This window comes from Lissotriton helveticus, chromosome 12 (assembly GCF_964261635.1).
Source record: "Lissotriton helveticus chromosome 12, aLisHel1.1, whole genome shotgun sequence".
NCBI classification, from domain to species: Eukaryota; Metazoa; Chordata; class Amphibia; order Caudata; family Salamandridae; genus Lissotriton; species Lissotriton helveticus.
Window position 1 is genome coordinate 822,788,934 of NC_136073.1, and position 13,105 is coordinate 822,802,038.

Consider the following 13,105-nt stretch of genomic DNA (forward strand, 5'->3'; position numbering starts at 1 on the left):
TGGACTGGGTGAGTTACAGACTTCAATCACAAGGCAGTGGCGTGTTTTTTAATAATTCTGAAGCCCAACAGAAGCAGAAGCTTTACCTGTACGCAATGAAGAGTTTGAGATGGTTAGGGATCATAGTAGTGCGGGGTCCATGAAGCACAAGGCCGTGCCTCTCTGCATGACACTAGACCACATCCCAGAAGGGGTCGACAAACATGTTCCAGCTTGGACTTGAAGTTAGGTGGATGCAGTACCTGCAGGATGAGGAGTGTCAACGACGCTCGAATAACTGTACAGTGACTCGTGTTTGATTGGCAGCAAGAGGATAAGTAAGGCTTCGACCTGCACAGGCATGTGTTTCCGGGTTCTTGCCAGTCTTCAGCAGAAAGTTGCTGGAAGGTTTGGGGGGTGATGTTTGGGCTTCTCACGGGTATTATTTGGATGACGAGCCATTGGATGACTCTACATGCTGTTAGGTGGTACTTTACCAGACATACTACAAGCAGCATTTCAGGCACCCCCCCCCCGAAATTAACCTGTCACTTTCTCATTACAAAAACCGCGTTGTGATTCCGCATACCATTACTCCGCAAGTCGGAACAACGATTTGCGGAGGGAGGGGGGGTGGGGAGAGTGTTGGATTTAAAATCCAACACCTTCCCTAGTGTGCGCACAGACTGGAGTTGGAGTAGTAAATTATGCCGTTCCAACATCCAGCACCCCCCCTCCGCAAGTCATGGTTTCGACTTGCAGAGTAATGGTATACGGAATCACAAAGCGGTCATTGTAACAACCACGTTGCGATTCCCTGCGTTGTAAAAGCAAGCGGAATAGCGTCATAGATTCCTCCGTAAGACAGACAGATGTCCAGAAACTCAAGCACCGGTTGCACCCAGACCGGTAGCAGTGTGCTCACTCCCCCCATGATTTTTAGGCTTCTCTGGGACTCACTTGGCTGGCAAGCCATGGGATGCGCCTGTAGGCTTTAGAGTGGAACGTTACCCAATAAACTACAAGGAGCATTTGCAGCAGACCAAATTCTACCTGCTATGTTCTGATGAAAAAACACAAGAGACCAGAAAACGTGCCCAGAAATGTAAGCACTAGCTGGCCCACATTGGTGGCAAACACTTTTATACTTGTGAGTAATTCGAAAACACTATGAATTGCATCTAACATAATGCAATGGAGAACTGGTTCTGACTGACAGCGAGCTCCCTCTTTGATTGTTCGGTTTCTTTCGATGCCACATCACCCAGGAATCTAAAACAGCAACAATTGATTACTAGCTCGGTGCAAAATGCACCCAGGACCAAACATTTGCATTATCTTCATAATTCTGACCATTCAAGTGAGTACCCAGCGCATACATGAATGTTTCTCAATCTGCCTAGCGACCTGATCATACTAAAGAATACTAATATAGTGCCCCCGCCTACAGAACTGCACCAGTCTAAACTATGCAAAAGAAACTGCACAACAAGCAGATTAAAGATTGGTTTAATTTTATCCACGACAACTGCGGCCAGTGTCGAAAGAGGCTAAGCACTGAGCCACGTTGCGTTTCTAATCGACCATGATCCCGAAGTCCCATCTTCGACCCTGGGATGGCTCACGCTGCCATCCCTCAGACCGTGGATGCCCTCTGGCTCTTCCACATGGAGGATAATTCTGTCTTCTTCCTCCAATCAGGAGACTCCACATTATGAGGCTAGACGTCTTTGCCTGGATAGTGGTGCTTGTAGACTGCCTCCCATGTCCTTAGCAGCAATCTGCATATCTCAAGGAGCTTGCTATGGTGAACGGATTGAACATACAGTTGATTTTAGAACATAATCAACTTTGGGACATTTGGTTTTGGACGTAAAGCATATCTGACGTCCACATGATCTCTTGGACCGAAGAGTCCATCATCGAAGAAGTGGCCTCTACTAGAGGCTAGGAAGCATTGGAAGGGTCTGTGGTTTCTTCCGCCGCCTTGGAAGTTGACTGAGTCGCAGCAGCCTGCGTCTTTAGCCAATGTTTGTAACGCTTCGTCTTTGGCTTCTCGAAGTTCACTACGTGCATTGGCATCCGGACCGTGTCGATTCCGTTCACCTGAAAGCACATGCAGAAACAGCAGTTAAAGGAGAGATTAGGCTACTCTTAAATCAGTACCCAGGAATCCCTGCAAGATGGTGCCCACAAGAGCAAAGGGGGGTGTAATTCCACAGAGACTAAAGCAGCCACTCTAAACAACGTACAAAGTGTAAAGATAATGGGGAAACCAAGTGATTCTCCAATAAGCAGGGCACCAAATAAATCCACTAGAGAATGAGAAGATTACTCCAACGAGGGACACTCCAGACTTTACACTACACATTTTTTTTAGTACCCTCCATCTTCGAGGAACAGCAGAATTTCCTGAGAAATGGGACACCGTGCACATTTTTGCATTAAGAAAGTGCGTGTCAGGTGCTGGTCTTCTGAGTGGCGCTTGCATAATCTTATTTTGCAGAAATGGCCGTTTATCTTCAGAGGCAGTACTAGATACCAGATTTGAACAGGGCACCTAGCACTGCTACTGAAAATAATTCAGCCAGAAACAAAAACCTACTAGCAGGTCAGGCCAACCAGCAGAGGTGAAGGACAGCAAATGGCAAGGAACTGGAGAAACAGAGAATCTACCAGGTCCAGTGATCAAGCAAGGATTCGAGAACTGCGACTAGACTACTTTTTATTTTCCAAGAGCTTTTTGGATTTTCCACAGAGTTAAACATCGACACATTACAGTAAAAGCAGTGACATCGACCTTGTGGCGTGCATATTCTACAGCCGACATCTTAATACAGGATCTTTTGAAATGACAGCCCCTTCCCACGTATCGCCCAACATTAATTAGTAACACCTTTGATGGCAGCTTCAACAGACATCATCACAGGGCAGCGTCATTACCCCGTGAACCCACGGTACACTACATATTGGAAGCAACCTACTGCAGGCCCAATGCCCCAACTTGAATAAACATCCCCCCTGCCCCAAACAAAACCAGGACAGGCAGTCAGCCGCAACCGTTCAGGCATTCAATGTCACCAGGAACCCACCTCTAAAGGCTTAGTCCAACATACCTGTGAGGCACCACGATGGAGTCGAACATCCCAATCCCCACTCTGACTCCGGCAAATCTTATCGCCTTATCTACCCCATGATCGCAGGGGGGCCTCCATGCTTCCCTTTGCTCACCTAACCCTGCTTCTACTATCTTTGGTGGCCATCCTCCACTGTCTTCCAGGGGTGCCAGATGTTCTCAAACTTTCAATCCCCACACCCACTCGACATTAGTATTACACATAAGTCCCTCACTAGCCAGAAGGGACCATTCCTGAGGCACCCAGAAACGTGTCAATTTCCTTTCGGAGATTACCCATTTGAACTTTCATTACACCCCAGGTGTGCCACACCACCCTCATTTTTTCCTCAAACGTTCAAGGACATCCTCAGGCTTTGTACACCAACTCTTCGGCCACCAATGTAGGTTCTCCTCCTTCTCCTGCAGTGTCGGTGTTTCCACACAACATCCCTTCATGCCACATTAAAGAAGAGCAACGTATATCTATCCCACATCTACTCCCCCTAGAAGCCCCGGGTTATCAATTGCAGCATGAGATACATCTGTAGCTCCGTCACCCCAGACAGGCGCTGTCCAACTCTCTCGCAAAATCTCCTCACCGGCAGGCACTCCCAAACTGTATGCAGTAGAGTACCCCCTCTGACCGAAGCCCCTCCGACCGAAGGCAGACTCTCCTTGTCCCATTTTGTATAGCCCCTCTCTCTAGTGTAATATACTTTATGTAGCAATTTCAACTGTGCCAGGCGGAAGCTTGTCCGCATCGCCACCTCTCGGGTAGTGGCGCGCTTCTCCCCACGCATCATCCTCCATCCTTCCAGGTCCCGCTCCCACCTGTCTCTAAGGCATCTAGCTGGGGCAGGCTATGGGCCAGCAGCGTGGTGGAGATCTGGGAGATCACATCCACATGTAACAGAAAAACAAGCACCCAGAATCCTCGGCCAGACTGGTGAAGGTGCCAAGCTTTAAGAAAGTCAGGTCAGGAGGTAGATGCTTTGGAGTGGCAGCAGACAGATTGTGGAACAAACTTCCCTGGGAAATTAGACAAATCAGAGAACTTCTCCCGTTTAGAAGATGTGTTAAAACCTGGCTGTTTCCCTAAGATCTAGACAGTACCCCCGGCTCGACTCACCCTACTTTCAGCCGCTCAGCGCCAGGATACCTGCAAGGTGACAGTTGCGCTTAACAAGTTGAATAAATAAATAAATCCCAGGGCGACTTCTCCGGTAGGTCTGCAAAAAGAGCCTTGTGGAGGCCGCAAAACTAATAGGACCCACAAAACAGACGGTCGCGTTATGGTATAAGGCACAGGCGAAACTAGGATGGAAAGGAACCATCACTAAACTCACCCCGCTCTGGGACACCAGGGCATTAGGACAGTTAAGGAATAGCAAAGACTTTACGCAATGGGATAATATTGGAATTTCCACGGTAGGGGACATGTGGGATAAGGGGACGGTGGTCACTTTCGCACAACTCCAACAACAATATGCTTTAGGTCAGACTGAAACATATAGAAATGTGCAAATTAGGCATGCTTTACTAACGGCAATCCCAGCAGGTACTGACGTCCCAGAGGTCTCGCCACTGGAAGACCGTCTACTCACAGATTTCATGCAGCAGCGCGCAACGTCCCTCACATATCGGAAGCTCCTTAACAATATGCCCGACCCCACACTTAAACTCCGGGACCAGTGGGTGGCAGATGTGGGAGACATGGATGACACGGAGTGGTTGGCGGCCCTGAAATCCCCTAGGGAGGTGGGCATCTCAGCAAAGTTCCGGCTTGTGCAACTCGAAATAATACATCGGGTGTACTACACTCGAACCACCTTACACAAGATAAACCGCGCGACGCACCCATTCTGCCTCAGGGGGTGCGGGGAGGAAGGCACACTTTTCCATACCCTATGGGACTGTCCTATTATAGTAGAATACTGGCGACAGGTCCTGCGCACTATTTCACAGACGCTAGAGATTTCCCTTCTACCCGAGCCACGAAAATGTCTTCTGAATGTATGGGACCCCACTGACCTCACTCGATACGGTCAAACCTGGGGTGCACTCGGCCTCATGGTTGCAAAGAGAGACGTAGCGCAGAGATGGGGCGCGGCTGACCCCCCCCACGTTAGAGTTGTGGTGTAGAAATATGGACTTAATCATGATAACGGGGCGCACAGTATATGAAACCAGGGGAAGTCTGCGTAAATGGAATAAAATTTGGGCACCTTGGAACACTTTCATAGGGGAATTATGTGGGGTGCTGCGAGAGGAAGATCTAGATAGCTCAGATGATGACGACGATGGAGAGGTGTAGAGATGCGGTGTAGTTGGGGAGATGCCTAGCTAGACGTAATACATATGATGTAACTGCTGTCTTGAGGATTGATGCACTGACTAAGTTCTTAATGTTCAAATGTAAATGATGTGATGTAGACTCTTTGATTGCCCAACTGTTCCTGTTCGAATGTAACGTGATTATGTGATTACTGTCATGATTGCCAATGTTATATTCAATAAACACATAAAAAAAAAAAAAAGAGCCTTGTGCTGCCCCAGAATATACTGCATCTGCACGTACCAGAGATATTGCGCCCTCTACACTTCATACTCTGCCTGCAACTTCGGGAAGGGGATCAGCCCCCTGTCTCTCCAGGCGTCTTCCACCACCGAAATCGCCAGCATATCCCAACACCAACAACCCTCAATTACTCAGAGCGCACTCAGCAGCTCAGTTTCCGACAGAGGCGTCGCCAAAGTGAGCCTTCCATCCCCAGCCCAAGAGCTGCACTGCCTTCTGCCATATGTCGACCACTAGGGCGGTTGGTGCTGGCAGCAAGTGCAGTCTCTCTCGGCCATACAAATACCGAAGATGGCCCAACATTCCCAACGCCCATCTATCTGCCAACAAGGAGGGGGGGCGCGCTGGTATGAGAAAATCCAGTAATTCGCCACTACCAAGTGTGATCTCCAGTAGTCAAATTGAAGGCTGGCCAGGGCAATACCCCTGTCCCATGTCTTCCTAGTTAACGTCGTCAGAGGGACTCTCCTGTTTTACGGCAAGACTCTCGTAGCTTTGTCCACCTGTCTGAAGAAAACTTCCGGCATCGCATAGGATGTGTTTTGGAGGGCATATCAAAATGTAGGCAGGGCTATCATTTTGCAGAGCGCAGCTTTTCCCATCAGTGACAACAGCAAGGAACACTAATGACCCCTATCTCTCTTGTACGCCTCCAGAATGCCTAGAATTCCCTAGATTTTCCCAGAGAAACAGATCGGCACAAGACATGTAGATGTCCAGGTATCTGAAACCTCGGGGCTCTCAGCGCACCGGGAGGGACCTTGGGGAAGAAGTCCAGTCGGACAGAAGGAAAGCAAAAAATTTGCTCCAGTTATTGTGGAGCCCAGAGTAGATCCGGAAAATATTTAGGATCTCCAATACTCATGGGAGACTAGGCCCAGGTCTGCCAAACATAGAAGGAACCATAACCAAAACTAGGTCTGGGCTCACCGGCAATAAGGACAAGCCTCACTTACTAGAAAAACCAAAAACGAGCACCAATATTGCCAACTTATTTCGAAAGTGGCCTGTTTTTGCCTCAAGACTAACTGATCTAAACAGAGTCACTGGACCAATTTTTCAATCCTGAATGAATCAATTATTTTAATCAAATATTTTAACAAAACATTTTGAAAAGGTTCACAAAATTAAGAACATTGCTTACTTCACTCAACACTAACTCACACCCACAAGTTTGACATATCCTTCAATCATTCAGCCATTCATACAAACCATAGAAAACATAGAGTAAATTTCCATCAGTTATTACAACACATTATTTACCAACATCATTTCAGAACAACAGCATTGGGAAAGCTTTTTTCAATTTTGGGATTTTTTTTGTTTTCTTAACTGTACTCCTAACGCTGTGTGCAACAGGGTCTACGCATTTCGAAATCCCTTTGTTGAAGGGAAATCTCATCAGGACCACGTAGCTCCACAAGGTGCTCAGATTCTTTAGGTGCCGGCTATTCGCCGCTTTCAACCAGAAATGTGTCTCATGAATAAAGTTTTTAAAATGGCGTGTTTGATCCTCCAACAATTGATATGGGGGGGGGGCGGGGGTGTAGAAAGCCCGCGAAGCTCACTAAATGAGATCCTACAAGCGCTAACGGCGTCTGCCTCCTTGTTCCATACGGGAGACGTCTCCAGTAAAGAATTGGCTTGGTAGTTTGGTCTGCCCTGTTCCCATGATGCACTGGGCCAGGGATAGACTAATTTGCATGTAGCCAGGTTCTGAACTGGGATGGTGCAGTGAGCTAAAAAACGGTGATGGATCAAGCCCTGATCTTTTGACTGGGTAGGAGTGTTCTGCTTAATTCAGATGCTCTGTCCATCACCACCCCCTTTCTGAATCACCTAAAGAATCTGAGCACCTTGTGGAGCTACGTGGTCCTGATGAGATTTCCCTTCAACAAAGGGATTTCGAAACGCGTAGACCCTGTTGCACACAGCGGTAGGAGTACAGTTGAGAAAACAAAAAAACATCCCAAAATTGAAAAAAGCTTTCCCAATGCTGTTGTTCTGAAATTATGTTTGTAAATAATGTGTTGTAATAACTGATGTAAATTTACTCTATGTTTTCTATGGTTTGTATGAATGGCTGAATGATTGAAGGATATGTCAAACTTGTGGGTGTGAGTTAGTGTTGAGTGAAGTAAGCAATGTTCTTAATTTTGTGAACCTTTTCAAAATGCGTGGTTAAAATATTTGATTAAAATAATTGATTCATTCAGGATTGAAAAATTGGTCCAGTGACTTTCTGGTTAGATCAGTTAGTCTTGAGGCAAAAACAGGCCACTGTCGAAACATAGAAGGAAATCATCACCATATAGAGATCTTGCATCTTCTCACCCCGCGTCCCACATTATCGCCTACATATGAGCATCTCTACGCACCAATTCACAAGTGGTTCAAATGCCACTATGAAAAGTAATGGAGAGAGCGGCCACCCTTGTCTGGTGCCGCACCCAATTTCAAACTCCTTTAACAGCACACCATTCACCCACACCCCAGCGACTGTGTAGCAGGTGGACCCACTCCATAAAGAAGCGGCCAAACCCCATCTTCCCCAAGAAAATCCACAAGTACGGCCATCCCACCGAGTCAAACACCTTTTCGGTGTCCAACAATAGGAAAACTGCTGGTTCCCGAATCTGCAACCTGAGGGACAAGCACCCAAACATTCATCTGAGATTGTGGCAGGTCGCTTGATGGGGCATAAAGCCTGTATGGTCCGGACACCAAAGACTCCACCACATTTATCATACTTGCTGCCAGTACCCATGCCAACACCTTTACCTCCACATTGAGCAAAGAGATAGGACTGCAGGAAGAGCAGCCACCCGTGGCTTATTCCCTTCGTAGAAGGGCACAATTAGAGTTCGCCGCATCCTCCGGTAGCGCCCTCACCGAAAGGACTTCCCCCCCCCCCCCAAATGAGGCAACACCTGCGTCCGAAGACATACAAAGAACACAGGGACAAACCGTTGGGCCCCGGAGCCCTTCTCTCCATCATATGGGCAAAACTCTCTGCAATCTTAATCTTTGATCTCAGTTTCCAGAGTGTCCCTTTCCTCGTACCCCAGAACCAGCATCAGTAGGCCCCGGACAAACTTAAGGGGCCCCAGACAAACTAAAGCAACCCCTCTCCCAGCGACACGGCCTACTGACCTCTCCAAGATGGGCCGCTAGTGCATTCGCTATACTATCCGGAGTCTTTACCACAGTACAGTATCCTCCCTACCCCCGGAGTCTGTGGATCTATCTCTGCCCTTTATCTGCTTAGCCAGCCATGCCGGGAGTTTCCCTGCTTTATCACCAAATTCATACACCCTCATATGCTGCGCCCGAAATCAGGCCCATGCTCTCACAGCTGCAGCGGTCTACAGTCCTCCCTCAGCAGCTAAATTGTGATCGCCAAATTGGGACTAGGATTACAGCCAGGGCCGCCTCTTTCTGGACCAATCTTGCCTCGAGGTCCTTGGTCTCCTTGTCTCTATCTTGCTTCTTTCCCAACACATGCAAGATTAATTGACCCTGGATCACTGCCTTATGCATCTCCTATAGGACTACCTCGGAACCCACTGATCCCTGTTTTTCTACAAAATAGGCCTTGGAAGCTTCAGCCAAAAACCACCAAGGGTCCCAATCTGTGGGGAGGGGGGAGGATGGTGGCCCACTTTCTCTGATCACCCCTGAGGCGCCCCCGTTATATGTCCACGGTCTCATTGGGGCCATAACTCACTGCCCCAGCCCCCTGAGTGCACTTAATGGCGACAACTCCTGCCCCTAGGAGGCCGGACGCCAAGTCCAGGGGACCCCCGATTCTTTAACAGTGCCACTTGGGGGAGGCCCCCACTCGGTTTGTCTGGGGTCCCCAATGCACCCACAGATTCCTCAGGGCTCAAATTCTACCCCCAAGTTCACTGCTGTGGCCTCCTGTTTGCCCAGAATAACACGAGATTGCGCCATCTGCTGCCATTTTGGCCATGATCGGTAACCTTGCCTCTTTACTCTCGGCTTGCGAACCTGTCCCTCCCAGCCTCTGTAACTCCAGCGCGGGTCAGTGGATGTCCCAGTCTCCACTACTAGCTCCCAAGCCCCTCCAGCTCCAAATCGACACAGGAGCAGTGTCTCCACTGGCCTGCTGCACCGGAGCTCTATGCACATCCCAGCCATACCCCGCGACTGGGCTTCTTAATGCAACTCTATTTAAAGTGGAAAAATAGGACACATCATCATTGAAAGAATTCGGTCAGCTTGGATTGAGATTAAAAAACAAAAACATTTTTATAAGCAGTTTACGAAACCTTAATCAGCTGCAATCCTGTGTGTTTTGTAGTATAAATAACTTCATTCAGGGTGTCTACTGTTATATCTCCCCTGCGTGCGCCGTTCACTTACGCAGAAATGCAGAGACTCGTCTCATAATCCTGTGCACTATCAAGATTTGACACGCGTAGAGGAACAAGATGGCACTGGCCGAGGATGCCGCTGCATCCTCGAGCCGAAGTGAGCTCCACGGCACCCCTGCACCAGAGGGAGCCACTGCAACACCATGGCAGGGAGGTAAGGAAACTTTATTTACAAGGTGCAAGAAAGAAAACAGCACACAATAAACCATGCAGAACACAGACTGCAACTTCACAGCAGCCTCAACACTACTGCCATCATATTGATCATGCTGGATGAGGAATCAAGGCTGCAGAAAAACAATCTAAGTTAAAGCCAGCTCCAGCATTCCACCAGACTTGCAAGATAGCATCACACGTTAACCAACCTCATACGAACTATAACCAGACTGGAACCCATAGGCAATTTTTCCAAATCATACAAGCTCCAGCATCATCAGGATAGCTATTCACTAGCATTCCAGAGAAAGCACACTCGACCATACCAGTTCCATCATAACCGGACAACTGGCCAATGGGGCAAGAACATATAAACTGACAAATATTGGTACAGCACAACAGTTTGAGCGTCACCCAGTCTATTGGCCTGCATGGATCAGGAAAGAGAGAGGGCATAAAACACCTGGTTCCACTGTGTTTGCTCGTAGATCAGAAATCGCTGCACCCTATCCCTCATCTGTCTAGCTCATAGGGTTAGCAAGCAGCAGCATTAATACTCACCGTTACTTCACACCAGTACTCGCCCCATCTTGTTATTGGCTCCTCTGGCAGGGTCAGTGCATGCGGAGGCACAACGACTCCAAGCTACAACAAAGGGAGAGCATTGAATACCAGATACCACAAAGACATAACAAATAAAGCCTGTGAGCTTCTTCCAACCAACATTCTGGATTACTTCAGATAAAACCACATGCGCCTTATGCCACCCAACGAGCCTTGGCAGACAGTCAGAATCCAAAGCTTAAAAAGGGAGGAACAAGGACCAGGAGAAACATGGACCCAGCCGACACTACGCTTCTTAATCATGTACAAAGGTGAACTGTCTTTCTTAGGTGAGGCGTTCTATGAAATTGAAAACCATGGCAGAAAAATATTATGGGTTTATAATTCCTGTCCTCCAGAAATTCAAAGTAACATAGCAGTCTATGGTTTAATTATTTTTATTGAGAAAGCAAAAACGACCATCCTTCCAATGTAACCAAACAAGCCGTAGGGGGAAGATGAATAAAACACAGTTTTACATTTAAATGCCACCCGGATAACCAAAGAGACCAGAAGATGCCAAAGCAGCAGTGCTCAGGTAAGGAAATAAGTTTCCAAGAGACACATGCGTTCTTGGCTTCCAAAAGAAGAAAATGAGAGAGAGCCTCCGCTGTAAGATCCAGTTCTCAACGCTATAGCAGTTTATGCAAGAATGTATTTTCCAATTTAGATTGAATGGTTTGATATAGCATTTTTTTTAAATTTAATGCATAATAAGCATGAATTGGAGACAACTGGGTAGGATCAGAAGAAACTCATCAAATAGCAGCACACTAGCTCTGCTCTGCAAGTGCTGTTCATTTCTTATGCAAGCTTAGGTAACTGCTAGATAGAGAACAGGAAACATATGCAGATCACGTATGGATAAGAAGCTGGGTGGTTTTTTAACATGGCATCTCAGCGGGCGATGCGTTCCACTTTACTGTAATCCATAGCCAACAATAGTTATTTAGAATTTCAAGTTTGTTTTTAATTAGAATGTGAGCTTGGTTTTTAATAAGCATTCCACAGAGAGAAATGGGGCACTTTTGGATGGAGACGAGTGTTTTGATTCTATTACAGGACCGGAGGCTTCGGATTATGCTTCTCTTTCTTATATTTGCTACTCACAGCAGCCAATGAAAAACGTTTTGTATGCAAATAAAACTACATTTCCCATGATGCTTGTACATACATCACATCCTGTATAGCCCCATAAGAGCTGCTGTACCCTGTGTCTCCTCCTCTTTCTTTGCTGCTCACGCAGGAAGTTAAGTGCTCAAGATCTATAATATGATGATGATGTATTTGTCTTCTATTGCACGTTGATTGTTAATTATTGAGATTGTCATTGTTGTGCTTATGGTTGCACGTAGATCGTGCTACGTTTTTAATTTGCTGTTTGGCACTTGTATGCGCATATCGCACTGTGGGTTGTGACTTCCCCCACCCCCCTGCCCCCCCTCCATTCTTATTTACGGCTGCGCGTTCATCGCGCTGTTTACCGAGTAATCTTCTTTTTCAGGTTCGCGCTCCCGCTGGGAGCAGTGAATAAATTAACACGACTGATCCTCTCTTACACCAAAGGTCATGGTAATGATTAATCGCTCAAAAGGCCCCTGATAGAAGCAGTTTAGCAGCAGTGGCTCCCCGCAGACCTGACCAGGCTTACTTTCACTTCTTGCCGGTCTCAAAGTACCGCGCTGTCCTCGGCAGCTTAGATGTACAGGTTTATATGCCACAGGCTCCCCTCATGTTTATGTGCTTAATAACGTCATTGAGTCAATGTGGCCTAGGGGCAAGGTCTTGGACTCCTATCCTGAAGGCTCAGGGTTCGAACCCTGGTTGTGTTTTTGGAAGTTACAAATTTGTAGTTTGATTCCACTTTATTTTTAATTTGAATTCATAAAATTTAGGCTTCGGAATCTTTATTTATTTATTTATTCTCAATATTAATGCTGCACTGGCTTGTGTGTGCGTGATAACGCTATTTGAGTATGCAGGTTTATAGGCCACAGGCTCCCCTCATGTTTATAAGCGTTAATACCGTAATTGAGTCAATGTGGCCTAGGGGCAAGGTCTTGGACTCCTATCCTGAAGGCTCAGGGTTCGAAACCCTGGTTACCCTGATTGTGTTTTTAGGACTTACAAATTTGATGTTTAATTCCACTTTATATTTAAATTTGAATTCATAAAATTTAGGCTTCGGAATTTTAATTTATTTATTTATTCTCAATATTAATGCTGCACTGGCTTGTGTGTGCGTGATAACGCTATTTGATTATGCCACTCTGG

General features: G+C 46.9%; 1 protein-coding gene across 1 annotated transcript in view; it reads right to left on the bottom strand.

Moving 5' to 3' along the window:
• Nucleotides 1-1,472: 1,472 nt before the first annotated feature.
• The window catches only part of MRPL9 (mitochondrial ribosomal protein L9), a 36,255-nt gene continuing 24,622 nt past the window's right edge, over nt 1,473-13,105 (bottom strand). The window contains exons 6-7 of the mRNA XM_078668383.1: nt 10,790-10,873; nt 1,473-2,085 (exon numbers count right to left, since the gene is read on the bottom strand). Of these exons, the coding sequence (XP_078524509.1) occupies nt 1,927-2,085; nt 10,790-10,873 (243 nt within the window). The 3' untranslated portion in view covers nt 1,473-1,926. The remainder of the gene's footprint in view (nt 2,086-10,789; nt 10,874-13,105) is intronic.